Here is an 18,733-nt window from a genome sequence, read left to right on the forward strand (position 1 = left end):
GAAATGAAAGCATCGCGCGAGACGTCCAAGAGAGCCAGTCGACTGGAGAGAAATCTTCACTTTCTAGTCTCGAGTTGAAATGTGGGAGTTGATGCAAAAATTGTAGATTTGCATTTAATGAAAAGGGTTGCGAGATGTAATTTATGCATTTTGGAATAAAGTTGGTTACTTCGCAAGAAGACTGAAAAGTTAGAGCTTGGTTACGGAAAAATCAAGTGAGTTTCTCAAGAAATTTAGATTCAATGGGGAGATAATAATGATTAGGATCACGGTACAGAAGAATTTCTACAATTTATGTGGCTAGTCCTTGACACTTCCAATGCTTCGAACGTCTTTAATTTTATTTTTAACTGCTCGAACTCCAAAAGAGAGCAGGTTCCATAATCCAAAAACATGATTTTTTGACTTATCTCAAAATTGTCCCAAACGATTTCAATGATTTTCGGATAAGTTTTGTATTTAATTTAGCTGAACATTTCTTCCTTAGACACCTTTCACCGGTTAATTCGCTATCTTGAATTATTCAAGGTCAAAAGGTCAACCACCCTGGGGGCCTAATTTGCAACAGATTTGGACAAATTTAGACTTTTTTGAAAGCTCTTGAATTCCTGAACCCGACTGCATCGGTTACAATCGGTGATGGATCAGGAAAGTAACGGTAATAGCCTTATTTTAAAAATACTGTTTTTCGCACTTTTCCAGTCTTTTGACCCATAATTCAAACGGAAAGTGATATCGACTTACAGATTTTGATGACCTTTCTAAAATAACAAAATCTCGAAACTAATGTTTTTCTTTATTTGAAAGTTTCCGGTGGTCACCAGTGAGATTTTTTTTCATCTCAAGACTAAAACAATTTTTCAATCTTGCCCAGAGCTTTCGGTCCGGATATGGACCTTCTTCAGTGGTCGACTAAGACTATGTTTTTGTGGTTTCTTGAGGATTCGTTCACTTTGTGGGAAATAGGGAAAAACATCACCAGCAGGAAAATCAGTTGGGAAGGTTTGTATGGGATTTCAATATTTACAATTTTATAATTTCTAAAAAAAAACTTTTCTTTCTGCAAAGACTCAATTTTTCTTTGTCTCGTAATCCGAAATCACACCAATTCCTTGCCTGTAACTAATGTTTTTCTTTTTCCCCCTTCCCTTTTATGCATCAAAAATGAGCTTTTTCTAACTTTACACAAAATTGGCGCAAGCGATTTCAATGATTTTCGGATATGTCTTGTAGTTAGTTCAGCCGAACATTAAAATATTGACACCTTTCACTGGTTAATTCGCCATTTTGAATTATTCAAAATAAAAAAAATGATTTTTTTTAAATATCTTCTTCTTGAACAATTTTCAACTTCAATATGGTTTAGTGGTAATTTATAGACAAATTAATCGAAATTAATCTTATTATAAGCATCCAAAAATTTTCGAAAAAGAATATAAGACAGAACTCTTTCTCAAAAGTTCGAGCAGCTCGCAAAGCCTTTGACGCTTTGCCACCTCTTTATACCTTCATAACACTAAATCTACCAAGACGCCGGTCAAAATGACCGGTTTAAAAACTTTTTAAAATATTTAAACATACTTAAACGGTAGAATGTCACTATCACACTATGAATTTTTTAAAATATGCATATAATATATTTTTCAGTGTTTAAATTTTAATTCTTTCCTCTTTTTTTTTTAAAAGAAAATCGACCAAAAACGATAGGTAGGTTTAGTGCTAAAGAATTTCTTTAAAGATTAAAGTCTCATCTCCATTCAATTTATTGAATATTAAATGGACAGATGAACCTATATCAGTTTATTGTAGGTAAGATTCTTAACGTGAGCAAACTCAGATAGCATGCAAATTCGATTTTGAGCTAAAGCTTGAAGGTGGGTATTCAGTAATTTTGAACTAAATTTCTGAAATTATTTCAAATTCTGTATTTAATAAACCAAAATATCTAGAATGGATGAAGTGACAGAAGGATGATATTATATAGGTGAAATGTATGAAATATAGACAAGCAGACGAATTCTGTAACGCTCTGGTAATGTCGTATGACAAATTGTATTCGAATCTTAGGGGAGCTTTTTCGAAAATGTGATTCTGTAGTCGTGATTGTCAGATTCTGACAGTCAGAAGTGACATATTTGAGATTTCTGGCAATTTAAATGACAATAAATTGTATCAAACAAATCAACCAAGATTATGAGCATGTCAATTATGAGAATTCTATCTCTTTAAACTGCACTGAGAAAAAAGGGGGTGCGATTAACTTTTTTTCCTCGTAACTTTAACACTTTTTAGGTGTAAAAATATATCAACATTTTTAATGTTAATTTTCCACCTTTTTAAGTGTAAAATTAACGTGAAAAAGGGTTAATTTAATCACTAATACACCTAAAAAGGGTGATATTTACACCGATTTCGGATCAATAATGCAGGGTAAAATTAATATTACCGGAATGTTATTTTAACTTTTTCTGATTTCTCTCAGTGTGTGAATCAATTTTACTGCACGAACTCAAAAAGAGAGCAGTTATATAATACACTTTTTTCCAACATGTTTTACGGCTAGAGGCCAAACGGTAAGAGATATTGACTTCTGGTCTTCGACGATCCTACTCCATAAGTCAACATTATCTAGGACTGTCTTTTTTATCCACCCTTTCCTTCCCTCAAAACCATGTTTCTTACTTTGTTTCGAAAACGGCTCCTACGATTTCTTTCATTTAGAGGTAGTCAAAGCGCATTTTATCTTTGGACATCTATGTTCGAAAATTATTTCGATATCCAATTTTCGAAGTTCAAAATTTAACCACTTTTGGAGGCGTATTTTTCAACTGATTTGCCTAAATTTGGATTTTTTTGAGAGATCTTAAAATTTCAAACCCGATGTTATCGGTCACAATTGGTCATGAGTTCGTATAATACCCGTAAATGATTTACCTTTCTCGTATTTACTTTTATGTTTGCTCGAGAGCTTGTTACTCGTTCTAAAATATTCTAAAACCAACTTTTCTTAAGAAATTTCTTATTTTGGAGTGACTTTTTAAATTTATCAATCATTTTAATTGGTAATAAAGCAGTATGTATCCAAAAATCATGCGAAAAATTAATACACGAATAGCTCTTTTCGTGAGTTTGAGCACTGCGCAAAGCTTGGGACAATTTACCATCTCTTTTCAAAATGTGTTTCGGATTGATAGATCTTCAATACTAAAGTCGTATTTTTTTTAAGTTTTTTAAGTTCATATGTTATAAGTTTCACAATAACAAAGCTGAAATAAAAATATCTAAGTTTTTTTTGAGTTTTTTTAAGTTTTCAAGTTGGTGCTGAGTCCTGATGATGTTTAGGTTTTTGATTAATGAAAAAAAGTAAAGTAAACTTGTAATAGTATTAAACACTCACCTGCTTTTCAATTGAAGGGATTTATCTCTCAATTCTGAGATACATTTTAAAGCAATAAATCTTTAAATCGGCCTTTAAAGGAATATTCTTATACGGGCCTCAGACCTAAGGCTTAGCCATATGGCTTAACTTCTCTTATTTCTTATCAGTCGAGATTTTTTGGGAAAATATGACTTAGGATTGAATATGATGGGCAAATGATCTGGTTAATTCTGAAAAATCAATAAAATTGGTTACTATTTTGAAATTCGAGACTTTCGGGAACTGGGCTAAACCCTAGGTCTGAAGCCGGCATTACTCTCCAACAAAATTTTTTAATTTGAAAGTATTATCATTCACAAGTAGATCTTGACAAATTCGAAAATATATTTGAAAACCCAAAACAGAGACTTGATTTTTCTTGATAATTCCGCAAGTTGACTAAGGTATATCCTGTTCGAATTTCGAAGTGCTCAAGTGTCAAAATGTGACGGTCTCCATTGTTGTGAGAAATAAAACAGAATAACGACGCTTACTGTTCTTTTCCCATTACTTAATCACTCCATAATCACTGCGTAACTTTTTTGCGAGCTTTTTAGTGTGATATTTGATAAATTTTCTTCACCTTGTTCGAAAATTTTTTATGAAAATTCGAGATTGAATTTGGATTCTTCGAACATCAACGACTTTTTGTGCAAATAAAGATCCATTTACCTTTTATCCAAGACACTATTGGAGAATCAAAATCTACTTGTGTTTAGGCTCAATACCTACTCCTGGTTGAAATCTTTTATCTACAATCTGCATTCGATTTAATTCTGTTTTAAATCGAATTGAACACTTTTGGCGGCAAATTGATAAGCAAACACGTGGAATTGAGAGTGTAAAAATGCATTTATTGTAAATTATAAATTTTCTCTTTTTCATCTCCTATAATCTCTTAATACTCTATAAATCGGACAATAGGCGATAATTGCCTTTCCTAAGCAGGCAGCTCAAAGTAATTATACATACAGAAAAAAATTACAATATAATAATAATATAGAAAAGAAATTTCTAGTGCTAGAGCGAAAAATTACAAAAGAAATGTCGTCAAACTTTGGCTGTACAAACCTACAAAAAATCGCGTTCAGCAGATAGAATAAATGTCAAAATATTGGGGTCTTTTTACACTAAAATTATTCAGATATAAACGGGATACCTACAATAAATTCCTTTATAGATAAAATATTGATAAAGAATACATGGTGAGGGAGTTTAGCAAGTATTTATTGATTTAAAAAAAAAAAGCTAAACTCCCTGGACAATAAATGGGGGCATGCAAGGCACCTTAAGCATCTCTGTGATCCCCTAAAAATGGTCCACTTTGACGGAGACGGTGTGGGCGGCCGTAGTCGTGGGCAGATCGATGTTGTCCCAGTTGGTGTTGAGGTGCTTCTCGCTGTCCGTAGCCTTGAGAGCTAGCCCCAGAGACGCCGTCTTTCCGGCGCAATGGGGAATGTTTAGGGTCACTGGCACCAGGAATTCCAGGCCCTGAGGACCGCACATCACCAAAGGGGACAGCATTGTTTCACCTATCACCAAAAAAAATCAAACACACGAAAAAACCCAAAAATTAATTTTAAAAAATACCTAAGAATAAAATATTCAAGAAAACATATTTCTGCAAGACATTCTATTCTACCAATCAAATCTACGGTGAATATTATTTTTAAAAATTAAAATTTGCATGGTGGATTGTATAACTTGGCGTAATATCATGTGATTTAATATACAAATAATTTGGTGATGAATAAATTAATTTTGGAAAGTTGTTGTGGAATGCGCGAAAGATAAAAGTGTATTTTTTTTTTGAAATTATAACATCAATTAATTATGTCTGTATAAACATGAGTTTGCAGTCTTGTAGCAAATCACTTATTTCCGCTAGAGTTTAGTGGAATTATTTTTTTTTATGAGGAAACGAGATCGAAAGTGATTTTCTAATAACGTGACTTGAGCAGCACGCTAAATTTTGCAAAATTTCTGCATGAATCTTCATTGAGAAAAATTTCACAGTTGCACTAACTTCCATTTAACTTTATCGAAATAAAAATTTCTTTCGGATTTTGAGATATTTCCGTTTAAAGTTCCTTAAAAATTCAGTTTTTGCAGCTTCCAGCGCTTTTGACTATATGCGATTACAGCGCTTGTAGTGTCGGTTTTACAAACTTCACTGGTACTAGTACACAATATTCTTAGAAACAGTTTTGTTAAGCAGATAAGTGAATCTTGTCAAATTTTGTCAAAATTGTGTTATTTTTCAATTTGACAAATTTTTCTCACATTCGATATGGCAAAACTGGTAAAACATCCTCTTGACAAACTTTCAACATAATCCAGTTGGCCAATGCAATGTCAATTTGACGAAACTTTTACATATTGGTTCTGTTCAGTAATAACCTTTCGAAAAGACAAAACCACTCCAAAGCCAAGCCAAACTTATTCAAAAATCTATCGGAAGCCTAAAGTGCAAGTTCACGCACTCGCCGCTTTAGCGCTAATTCTTCTGCCATTTCGAAATTCGGTATTTTTAACACTTCAATCGTCAACAATGTCAACAATAGTGTGTAAACCTTTGCTGCAAAAAGGGAGTTTCTGTGGAATTTTAAGATGGAAGAACCTTTGAATTGTAGTTTCTTTAAAATAAATGTTATTTTCATGAACTTGCTCACTTTTGTGTAACTCGTCGGCTTAAACTTTCGAACTTCCAATGGGATTTTAGGTAAATTTAGGAGAGGAGAGAGCTCTCAAATCGGGAAGGTTATTACTTAACGAGAGGATTCTGTATGTCAGAATATATATTTGACAAACTTTTCTTGTTTCTTTGACAAAACTTTTTTTGAGTAGAATTGAAGCTACGGTCGATTAAGTGCCAAATAGCACCAAAAAGGATTTTGTCTACACTGAAAAAACAGTTTTTTCAATCTAACAAGAAAAGTTTGTCAAGAGGACATTCTTCCACATAAAATGGAAGAAAAAGTATTGTCAAATTGGTATAAAATATCTTTTTAAGAAATTTTGAACAAGATCTCTTTATCCACAACAATAATTTTTTAATCATTGTGTTGCATTAAAAAAAAATAGGGTTCTTCATTAACTTTAGATTTATAAACAGTCAAATGGTATATAGTATATCTTCGTAGATATGAAAATTAGTTCGTTCGGATTACGCGGATTACTCACAATTATAGTTTGATACTTAAGAAGTGTCTCAGCTAAAAGATAAATAGGTTGCTATTTCCACAAAATGCTCTTGATATACGAAAACCTCAAAGAGGATTTCGAATTTTTATACTACAAGATTAATCTACTCAGCTCTCTTGTTATGCGAGTGACAGCTGCCAGCTGTTTGATATATTCAAATCTTTTTTTTTTTTTAGGAATCATGCAGTTTGTATAGTGTGAATTAGAGTGTTGTTTTCGTTTTGTCAAAATTTTTGAAACATAATTGTGACAGAAAATGAAACGTATACACCCACGAAAAAAGCACAGAATAGAAAAACCGTTAACTAGATTAAAAAAAACTTAAGTGTCATTTTGCCCTAAAACTTCCGGACAACGAAGAGCTGAGTATAAACCTTTTGAAGAAATAAATCTATAAAGTCCAAAGTCAAACTAAACCTACTCGGAATCGACTAATTCCCGTTTTCGTCGCGTTCGCGCTAGCTGTCCTTCATTTTCGAATTTTCGGTATTTTTGACACTTCAATCGTCAAAAACAGAGCGTAAATCCTTGATGAAAAAAGTGATTTTTTGAGTTTCTTAGCGCTCTTTTTCAAGATAGCAGAACAATTGAATTTTAATTAAATGAATGTCCTTTTCGTGAACTTATTCACTTTTATGCAACTCGTCAAAAATATAAATTTTCGAACTTCCAATGGGTTTTTAGGTAAATTCTCTCTGATATAACTTCGAATCGGTGCAATAAGAATACTCAACCGGAGAGAAACCTCAAATCGGAAAGACTATTACTGAACGTTAGAATTTGAGCCAAGGTAAAAAATATTATAAATCACAATGAAAAGGTGGGGTGACATGATAACTTATTTTCGATACTATCGACTGTCGAACCTGAAAATTTTAAACGATAGCTGCACTTCCTGTAACTAACATATTTGTTTATCAACAGTCTTATTCTTTTAATAATCTCACAAAGAATGGTCCAACAATCAGTAAAAAGTCGACGTTCACTTAATCTAGCACATATAGATTTATCGATACTATCGATTCGATAGTATCGAAAAGTTATCATTCCGCCTCTGTTAAAAATTACGAATGTGTTTAATTCTTACGTTCAGTAATTAATTTCCATCCATATTTGAGAGCTCTTATACGAGATCTGTTTAAAAAGTAAAGTGGATCTTTATTTTTCTCGAAAAATACTTATTTATTCATCAAAATCTATTTTGTTCCCTTCAACGTAATCCCTATCAGATATGATGTACCTGTGCTTAAGCTTTTTCCAATCTATGCACTTTTTGATATGTGAGTCCAAATCGATAATGAATTGGTCAAGTAATCGTAATTTATTTATTTTTCTCGAATCCCCTTTATATTTGTGCGTAGGCATGTCATCAAAAACATTCCACATGCACACTTCTTAACGATTTTTTTAGTTCTGAAGTGGCAGTAAGATTATGTGCACTTAACTCAGAGGTCAGATTCTTTCTTTGTGTTGGTTCCTGTCTCGACTGTTTTCCACAGTCCTCGTCGTGTTTCAAAATCACTAAACAGTCAAGACAGGAACCAAACACAAGGAAAAGTCGACAACTGAGAAGCTTGTGAGAACAGCCATGTACTAAAAAATGTTCAGGAGAAAGTTTCATGTTTCATTGAAATAAGCACTTCACTGTTTTTTTTAGGTTTTCCATTTAGATGAAGGGAGAGTGTCTCGGATTAAAAACTAGGGTTTTTCATCAATTGTTCTCAAAAAAGATCTTAAAATAATCGATTAGAAACAGTCAGTTGAAAGCCAACAAAGCCGAGTAAAGCATTAGAAGCTATTCTCAAACTGTTCTCAACTAAATGAAAATTGAGAACAGTGTGGTATGAGTCTATACTAGATTAGAATATTTAGTTTCCATGCTAGATTACCGAAAAGTGTTCAATTCTTGAAACATGCATCTAAATCTCTACTCATGCTCACACATTCACAACAATCATTCCGTGCCACAAAACACTCGTGTGAATTTCAATGCCAGTACCATGTTCCATGTCAAGGGGAGGTCCTCCGACGCACTCGCTCATTCTGGGATCAGTCACTGTGAAGTAGATCTCTTGGCGAATTCCCTTCCCAATGGCGCCCTTGGGAATCTCCAGAGAAACATTCCACACTGGATCTAGGAGAGTTCCACCGTTCTCATCAAATACGCCTCGAGTTGTGGTGGGCTGTCTAGCCCTGGAAGCTGCTCCTAGGGATCCAGTGCTATCGTAGGGAGTGCTGGAGGCATTGGGTGGCCCAATAGTACTGGGTAGGGAAGGTAGGCTAACCTGTGAGGTGTACTGGGTTTCTATGGATGTTCGACTAGCGTACTGAGCTGGTGTCTTGTTTTCTGGAGCTGTTCTCTTGATTATATTGGACAAATGGGAATTTCTGGGGGCTGGTCGAGGACTCATGGCCACCACAGTGTCATTATTGATGTCAAAGGGAGCTACCACAGTAGATCCACCAGTGCTGTGTGAAGCATCTTCATTTGATATCGATTCTCCACCCTCAGCTTCTTCTCTCTGGGCAAAGACACCAACGGGGACTTCATCGATTCCCTCATGAATCACCTGACACCTTTCTTCCTTTCTAGAAACATAAATTGGCTCTGCCATTGACTCCATTGCTTCCCTACGAGTCTGATAGATATGTTCCCTTAGCTGGGCACGCGTTCGGAAACCGTTTTCTTTGACCTCCCTACGAGTAGAATAGATACTGGTATCCCTAGATCCAGCAGCTGACGATGATGAGTCACTAGGTGGCTCAGATGTCGCCCTTTCCATCTCTACCCTACCCTGCTGAATCCTTTCCTGCATTTCCTTCTTGCTCTGGTACAGATGATCCCTGTGGAGGTCTCTCCTCCTCGGATACCCATACTAAAAATTACAAATGTGTGAATACGACGAACCATGCTTTCGAAAAAGCTTGATATCATGGAGACATGATTTGTTCAATGGTTGCTGTTTGTTTAGGAACTTTGTACGACGAATCTCTTATAGTTTGTGAGTGCAAATTCGGACGACGACGTTCGTTCTTGTTTATAAAAATCAGTTCGCAATATTCGTAATGACGACGATCAAACCGGTCAAAATCGAAACTCAGACCAAATACTTGGATCGTAACAGAACTACCTCAATCCATTTGATAACAAAACGTAAAAGCCACCTGTTCAGTTGGCGTAGGTTATCATTTTCCTCAGTATGTTTCGAAGAAATAAGAAGCTACCTTAACGCTGAAACTTTAGCCCGCTTTTCGTTACTGAGTTGTTCAACGTTGTTCAAAAATGTCATTTAACAAGCTGTAACAAACTTGACTGGGACTAACTTCTACCAAACCGTGCCACCAAGGTTAGACAACGACGTACCCCTGCGAAGGATTTCGATAGAGAAGGTTATTAGATTCTACTCTGGTTACTTCAGAGAGAATCTGCATCCGGCTACTAGTTCGAAAACCTCCCTCATAAAGAGCTTTCTACATGCTTCGTGTCTTCGTCAACAAGCGAGTGATATCAAAGATTACAGGGTATCATTGGGTAGGGACTTATAAACATCAGAAGGCGGATACCAAGCTTTTTGCATAAAGATCTAACTAGACACATCATAGGCTTTCCAATCCTAGATAGTGCTCAGCGGAGATACTTTCCGAGGTGAGAAGTGTAATTCAAATGGTACTTTTTGCCCCATGATAATGGGTGTTCGTTCGTTTTGGATGACAATCGTTAGAAAGAAACATACAAGTTCCGAGGAATCCCAGGCGGTCAAGCATGGGTGTAATTTCTGTAAATCAAGGAAAGAAGGTCAAACAAGTAATTATGCAACGTATGCAACATCGAGATGATGCCCTAAGAATAACACAGGCTCAGAATCTTGAGTCCGATCGCGACTCGTTAACAAGATGTAGGAGTTCAACACGTCATTTTTGTTTCGTTTGGGTCCTTGTATGCTTCGTAAAGATCAAACAATTTTCCCAAAAGTTAGAGTAGAGAACTATTTTGGTTAAGTGAAGTAATCCGCAATAGGGAAATCCGTGATAACAAAGAGAAAATCCCAGCAAGACCCAAGACGAAGAAGATCTGAAATAGTGCCAAGTATTACAAAAATTGTAAAAGACAGTGTAAGAATAGTGCCCCCGTTTCCTCTCATGCCCTGTTATAATCCTGACCAAAAATGAGTCTCAGAGCAAGATTGCAAGACTTGACCACTGATGAAGGCTTGGAGACCGAGCCGAAAGTTCTGGAGATAGTTGATGTGTTTCCCTTACTGATTGTCTCTTCCCGACGACTTCCGGATTTCCCTATTGTTGATTGCAATTAACGTCGGCTTATACCCACAGTTAAGTGAAGTAAATAGGGAACAGTACAAGGTGCGTTAGACGGTAGACATGGTTCTCCGTAACTGAATTAATTAGGACTGCTAACTATCTTGTGGAATTGTTATACCCAAATGATTTTCACTCGATCAACTTCACAAACGTCGTCGTAGAAGAATCTATTTAAACCGACTAGGTACCATAGGTTTGATGACTTTGCCTTCTTCTGTTCGTAAAGCCTGTCTTTAATTGTAGCACTTAGGGATAGTCTTTACCGATCTTATGCCTACGTCTGATCGGTGAAGACTATTTGTAAGTGCTAGAATTAAAGAAAAGCTTACGAACGGCAGGAAGTAAAGTCACCCGCATCTACACTAACGTTGTATTGCTGTAAGAGAACCGCCTGAAATTTTTAACAAAATGAGTCTAGACCAAAAAGAGACAAACAGACAAACGTCAACCAAATCTTCAACAAACTTCTACAAATCATATCTCCAACCTAGCATGATTTGCAATTTTCGTACATTCATCTTTTCCAGTCCACTCCTATTCGACTCCAACATGAAAGCTCCTCCCCTGCTTTGATAGATACCCTCTTCTTCATTTTGCGGCACCTCCCTCCGAACCATCAATGAGCGATTTCGTCGGAAAGGCGTAGCCGATCCAGGCCTATCTGCAAAACTATGCCTCCTCAGGATCCCCCTAGGAGGCATCCTCTGTTCAAAGTCAATCAATGCCCTGTTGGCGTACAGAGGATCAGGTTGACACTCTCTGGTTCTTTCATAGAGAGCCTCATACTGTAGGTCCTGATAGGTTCCGACTGAGTAAGGGGCGTACTCAATGGGAGGTCTCTGATACATTCTAGGCTCCATCATTGAATGCTGTCTACGTACAGCTCTAGCCTTCTTCTCGCACTCAGCAGCAACACTCGATTGCCGCCTGAGTGGACGAGTTGTCTTCAGGAAGGCATTCTTTATGGCTGCCAGAGGGGATCTGAGGAGTTTCTTTTTAGGCTTTACTGGGGGAGGGAGTGGAGGTGGTGTATTAGGGGCCATATAGGCTATCTGTTGCTGATACAGATGGTGCTCATTGAGGGCGTTTACGTAGGAATCCACAGTGCTGGATGAACACGCCAAGATTTTCCATTAGTTCTTGTCAATCACTAACTTCGAGGGGATCTTATAATTATTCTTTTTTTTTCAACAAATTATCTAGTGGATCTTTCTTTGATATAAACTCCTACTATATATTTTTTCGAAAATAAAAACTACCAGGAAAAAAACAAGAAAAGATCTTTGGAGATCAAAACCTTGCACTAACTTTTTTTTTATATTTATATATATTGATTTTTGCTTATAAAGGAAGAAAAATAGTGAATAAAATTAAAATTTTCGGTCTCGTTGTTCAGAAAAAAAGATGGCATTAATTCACGCACCACACTCACACATTTGCCCACCACCAACAACAATTAAAAAATAAATTGGATATTTATTTTGTAAAAAGTCCGCTGCGAAAAAAGTCGATAAAAGTATGTAAAAATGTAAACAGTGTGTCTTGAAACCAAAACCACGTGATAAAAGAAAGCACAAATTTAAATTAAAAAAATGTATTAGATGTCAAAATGAAATATAAGTCAATCAAGAAAGTAAAACAATAATATAAAAAAGAACAGTTACTCCTGCAATTCAGCATTATCGGATCTCTGGACAAAGGTCAGCATCGTATAGCCAAACAAAACCAACTAAGAACCAGCCCATAATCGATTTCCCATGTTTTCCTAAATGACCTACAATGTAGTATAAGCATATAAGCGAACTCCATTAGGCTTTTGTTTCTTTTCTCAATATTTTTTTTAATGGAGCAGGGCTTCTGATCAGTGTCAATTTAAAGAATACTCTTAAATAGAACTTCTTCAAGTCTTAGTATAAAATCAGGTAAGGAAATATCCGTACCCAGAGTTATCATTAATAAAAACCGGAAGAATTGGAAATTGGTACACTACTTCGCCGGATCCATTAATTCGAATAGTAAACCTCTCTAACTGAGAAACTTATTAATATGCCTTCATTTGTCCATCTCAGCTCCTCTTTTACTCCGAAGGTATTATTCTTGGGATATCTCAAAAACGTACCGTATGTTTTCTGTTATAAGAGGATATTTAATTAAGGTTCGAAAATGACCTTGACTTTTTAATACTGGTTTTTCAGGGTTAAAGGTTTATAAAAGTATAGAGAGAATTTCCCAATCGCGTGGAGTATGTTAGGATTTGATAGTATCCTTTTGATGTTACAGGCTAACAGTTTCTTAATATTAGAAAATGACCTTGAAACATTCTTAATACCGGTTTTCGAAGGTCAAAGTTTTCAAAAACTCCAAGGAACATATTTCTCGACCATTTGAGACAAGTTTAGATTTACACGAAAGATCAGGAAGTTCTAATAAATCACAGACAGGCAATTCCTTCATATTTGAAAATTACCTTGAATGATTCCAAAACACCGGTTTTTCAAGGTCAAACTTTTAAAAGACTCTAGAGAGCGTATTTATCAACTGTTTAAGATAAGTTTGGATTTTTTGATAAGGTTTTGGAGTTCTAATAAATCGTAGGCAGGTAATTTTTTCTTATTCGAAAAATACTTTGAATTATGCTCACTACCGGTTTTTCAAGTCAAGAAAGCGTCCTTATCAATCTTTTAAGGTAAGTTTAAATTTGTTGAAAAAGTCTTAGAGTCTAGATGTAGTTCGGTCAGTTTTGATTGATGAGAAATAAAACACCGGTTTTGACCTGGTTAGGATTTATTCCTTTTTTCTCTTTACCTTTACTTTAGTAATGAACCGGTTTATAAAGAGAAAAAAGGAATAAATCCTAACCAGGTCAAAACCCGTGTTTTAAGTCTTAGAGTCCCTAATAAGTATGAATCGATTATGTACAGATAGCTATGTTGCCTGTATTGAATTTAATGGCTATCTAGCCCAGAAAAGACCCTCGAAAGGGATATCAAGTCCCAAAAAGCAGAATTAATTCCATTTCGGATTTTAGAAAATATCTCCTTAACAACTGCAGATCCAGTGGGGTTAGCTGTAAGTTCATTGAGACTATACAGAAAAAAAAAATTTTGTAAAAATGTTCGTAAATGTTTGTGAATTCCTATGGGGGACTTACGAAATGCTCGTAAATCGTATAACCTACAAATAACATCGTAAAAGTTTGTACTTTTTTTACAAACATTGTTCGTAATTATTATCATTTGACAAGCATTTTTTGAATTTTATAAAGATTTGTTCGTAAATGTTCGTAAACACACAAAAATGTTCGTACAATTTTGTCATTTTTCGTACATTTTTGTTCACCTGACGAACATTTTACGAACAATTACGAACAAATGACAAAATTGTACAAACATTTTTTGTATGTTTACGAACATTTACAAACAAATGTTTGCAAATCGTAACTCACAAACAAGTTCGTAAAATTTGTACTTTTTTTACAAACCGTGTTCGTATTATGATCATTTAACGAGCATTTTTTGAATTTTATAAATATTTGTTCGTAAATGCTCGTAAACACAAAAAAAATGTTCGTACAATTTTGTCATTTTTCGTAAATTTTTGTTTACCTGACGAACATTTTACGAACAATTACGAACAAATGACAAAATTGTACAAACATTTTTTGTATGTTTACGAACATTTACAAACAAATGTTTGCAAATCGTAACTCACAAACAAGTTCGTAAAATTTGTACTTTTTTTACAAACCTTGTTCGTATTATGATCATTTAACGAGCATTTTTTGAATTTTATAAATATTTGTTCGTAAATGCTCGTAAACACAAAAAAAATTTTCGTACAATTTTGTCATTTTTCGTAAATTTTTGTTTACCTGACCAACATTTTACGAACAATTACGAACAAATGACAAAATTGTACAAACATTTTTTGTATGTTTACGAACATTTACAAACAAATGTTTGCAAATCGTAACTCACAAACAAGTTCGTAAAATTTGTACTTTTTTTACAAACCTTGTTCGTATTATGATCATTTAACGAGCATTTTTTGAATTTTATAAATATTTGTTCGTGAATGCTCGTAAACACAAAAAAAATTTTCGTACAATTTTGTCATTTTTCGTAAATTTTTGTTTACCTGACCAACATTTTACGAACAAATGACAAAATTGTACAAACATTTTTTGTGTGTTTACGAACATTTACGAACAAATGTTTGTAAAAGTACAAAAAAATGGTCGTCAAGTGATCATGTTACGAACAATGTTTGTGATAAAAGTACAAACTTTTACGAACTTGTTCGTGGGTTACGCTTTACGAGCATTTCGTAAGTCCTCCATAGGAATTCACAAACATTTACGAACATTTTTACTAAATTTTTTTTTCTGTGTAAGCTAACTGAAACCGGCTTGAAATGATGATGAAAGTGTTTGATAAAATTGTAAAATGTTTATTTACCATATATTTTTTGATATTTTTTTTAACAATGGAATCAGATTTAAATAAAAATTTCAAGACGTCATACAAAATCGTAAACGATTTTTTACTGTTCGAACTCCATCAACAAATCTTCCCGTTTCAAGAGATTTCTGAGGAATGGCGTCACGCTTTTTGTCCGTCAGTCCGTCCGGCTGTCGCCTGCTCTAGAGGCTAAACGGTAAGAGATAGCGACTTGGGACCTTCGGGAGACCCCCATAAGTCGATCCAAAAGTCAAAAGCTAAAAAGACTCTATCTAGGGAGCGTATTTTTCAACTCAATGGTATCATGTTTTGGGCTCGTTGAAAAGGTCTTTGAATCTCTGATAAAGCATGGTCATGAACTAGTCATGAACCGGTCCATAACCGATAAGTAATTTTTATTCGAAATTCATTTATATTACTTCTATGGTATATTTTGGGCAATGTTTTGAGTGATTTATAAATTGGTTCAAATCCGTTGTGAACCGGTAATGAAACTTTTATGAACCGGTAAGTAATTTTCATTCGAAAATCACTCTTAAAACTTCTTTAGGGGATTTTGAGAGTGATTTATGAATCGGTTGAGAACCGGTAAACAGTAAATGATGCGACAGTGCTTTTGAGATATAGCATATAATTCACGAGCACTTCGTAAAGCAGAGGACGCTTTTCCACCTCTTTCCAAACGAATTTTTTTTTATTTATAAAAGAAAATTATCTTCATTTTACAAACTCTTACAAACATTGCTACAAACCTTTTTTGAAGCATATGAGATTTATTTTTCTGTCATTTTTGTATGGAAGTTGTTGGTGTTTATTCTTTTGCAAAATATGAATAGCAGGGTAAAATTTAATAAACCGTTATTTACTGGGAAATCGATTTTGAGCATATGATGGAATTGGTCCTCTACGGGCTACAATGGCCTATAACTTTTGTAGGGCATCACAAAAAAAACTGAACAATTTCATAATAAAAATAAATAAATAAATAAAACAGGAATACCAAAAGAATAATTGTGTTAGTGATTTAAAGCAAAAAATCTGAGTGTTGTGCGCATAAAGTTAGTGCATTTGATGTATCTTCTTTATCAATCTAAACTTTACGCCCTAGCTCATTTACCTTTTCAAACAGTTTCATGCTAAATAAATAAATTACTCAATTTAACACTTTTTGCGCACAAATAATTGCGATAAAAGTGTTTTTTTTTCAAAGTGATTCACTTGGAAGATTTCTCAATTATTTGCATACCTGAGATTGTGATGATGACTCGCTGTGCTAATTTGTGGTTTTCTGTACAATTCAAAGGCTGATCCACGTTGCTCACGACTGCCCGCCAAATCTAGAGTGTTCCTCTCAGGAGGATGATGGGGAAGGTTTCCTGGGAAAGACATGACAAGTCAAATAATATCCCTGGAAAAGGTTAAGGACTTTTTGGAGATAAAATAGAACATTTTATTCTTCTGAACGTTCTTTTGAAGCGGGAAAGAATTGAAATGTAAAATGATCACAGTATAGTTCTTTCCGTCTCAAACATAAGTGAATTTCGCTCTCTATTAAATAGTGAAGTTATCGGTAAGTGTCACAAATATTTGAAATCACAGCTAACTTCACTTTGTAAAAGTGACAGCATTACTCGTGATGTGACATATTCTGCGAAAGAAGTTGTGGAATCACTCTCTGGTACCGCTAAAACCCCTTCAGGAGCTCTCATTTGAATTGGTACCAGTAGTACCTTCCTCCAGCAGATCCTGCTATTCGAACACTTTGTCACTTAAGGGGTAGCTTTGTGAGAAAGGCCGATTATTCTCTTGGTAGGCTTGGTACCGTGCTATGGTGTAGTAGTGCTAAGTGATGAGGTAGAGAGTGTGACATGTGACATTGTGTGCGTATCTAATAGGATACAAAGTCGCCTACCTCTTAAGACCGCGAGTGCCTAAAGACTAGAAAATATTTGTGGTCTAATAAGTGAAACCACAAAGTATTGTTTGAGATTGCTTTTGATAGATTAAAAAGATTGAAACTTTTTGAAAAGGCGACCATGACAATCTTTCGGTCAATCGAGCTGGATATTAGACAGGTAGCTCCTTTGAGAGACTTGTGGTGGACATGAAAATTTTCAGAGTGAGGTAATCTAACCTATAAATTGATTACAAAGAAAGAAATGCTACAGTGAACAACATAGTCGCTTGATGAAGATACAATAGCCGTCTTCAAGAGTTATCTTGTTAACAGCTATAACTTTTCTGACCGGATTAAGTATGCGATCAAACGAACCTTGGATCGAACAAACTAAGTAACAATGTGGTTATGAACTGAACAGATTTCACCTACAACTAACCTGAACTACCGAAAGTGTAAAAACATAAAAGCACATTCTTGGAATGTTACTTATATAAAATGGAAATGTTTTTACCACCAGAGATGTTATCATGAAAGACTTAACCAAAAACGATCTGCCATCATTAGTCCATCTCAGACTTGATCTGATTATACAAAATCTGGAAGAGCTCCAAATGTTCGACATTACAGTTTACTACGAAGATAGACCTTGACTTGCTGACGAATAGCAGGACAAGATCGATAAAACCGAGGTCTCGTGCCTGTATTCACTCGTTAACGACAATACGATTTATCAAATCGGGATTGCTTCGAAACAAATGGCATAATGTCCTCTCACTGATTGCTTTTCGTAATTCCATCGTTTGTTGAACCATTTTCAAGATCATCTCAAGTTCCGTCATATCATTCAATGAATTTTAATAATACAAAAACTGAAGGACCTTACCGAATCCAGGAGATCTATGCATGTACTGTCCGTTGTAGAGATGATTTCCACCGAATCCGTTGTTTCCCATGCCTTCTCGAGGTCCATAGGGCGACTGAGGAGTATTGAAGTGTCCACTAGAACCAGGATACTGTTGATTGTAGCCACCACTATGAATTGGCGGAGGACCAGATCCCATGGGCGACGTCGGAGGATTCTGTCCGGAGTGATGAAAATGGGAAGGAGTAGGGTAGAAGCCGTATCCATTGGGTGATCGAGGCATAACAGATTCCTGCTCAGAATTTTGTTACTTTCAAGGAAAATTATTGTGACTTGTGGAAAACTTACCCCATTCTCCCATTGATTCCCAGATTGGGCTCCCTGGATAGGTGGTCGGTAGTTTTTAGGCTTTGGGGGTGGTACAGGCTTGAAGGGTACTCCCGGAGGCGGAGGCTGTGCGGCCGGTGGGCCAGTCTTTGTGGTCTTGGAGTAGTCAGCTTGAGTGGCGGAATTATTGCGACTAGCATGGACAAAACAGAGAAAGGTAAGGACACAAAAACACATACAAC

At 35.4% G+C, this 18,733-nt stretch overlaps 1 protein-coding gene across 8 annotated transcripts in view; it reads right to left on the reverse strand.

The window, feature by feature from the left end:
- Nucleotides 1–4,251: 4,251 nt before the first annotated feature.
- Nucleotides 4,252–18,733, reverse strand: part of LOC129805059 (tight junction protein ZO-1) — a 115,859-nt gene continuing 101,377 nt past the window's right edge. For 7 of the 8 annotated variants that reach the window (XM_055852873.1, XM_055852872.1, XM_055852876.1 and 4 more), the window contains 6 exons: nucleotides 18,513–18,684; nucleotides 18,186–18,456; nucleotides 16,649–16,778; nucleotides 11,455–12,049; nucleotides 8,622–9,498; nucleotides 4,252–4,950 (listed from right to left, as the gene is read on the reverse strand). In XM_055852873.1, coding sequence (XP_055708848.1) covers nucleotides 4,727–4,950; nucleotides 8,622–9,498; nucleotides 11,455–12,049; nucleotides 16,649–16,778; nucleotides 18,186–18,456; nucleotides 18,513–18,684 — 2,269 coding nt within the window. In that variant the 3' untranslated portion in view covers nucleotides 4,252–4,726. The remainder of the gene's footprint in view (nucleotides 4,951–8,621; nucleotides 9,499–11,454; nucleotides 12,050–16,648; nucleotides 16,779–18,185; nucleotides 18,457–18,512; nucleotides 18,685–18,733) is intronic. The other variant, XM_055852874.1, reaches the window with a different exon arrangement.

This window comes from Phlebotomus papatasi, chromosome 2 (assembly GCF_024763615.1).
Source record: "Phlebotomus papatasi isolate M1 chromosome 2, Ppap_2.1, whole genome shotgun sequence".
Taxonomy (NCBI): domain Eukaryota; kingdom Metazoa; phylum Arthropoda; class Insecta; order Diptera; family Psychodidae; genus Phlebotomus; species Phlebotomus papatasi.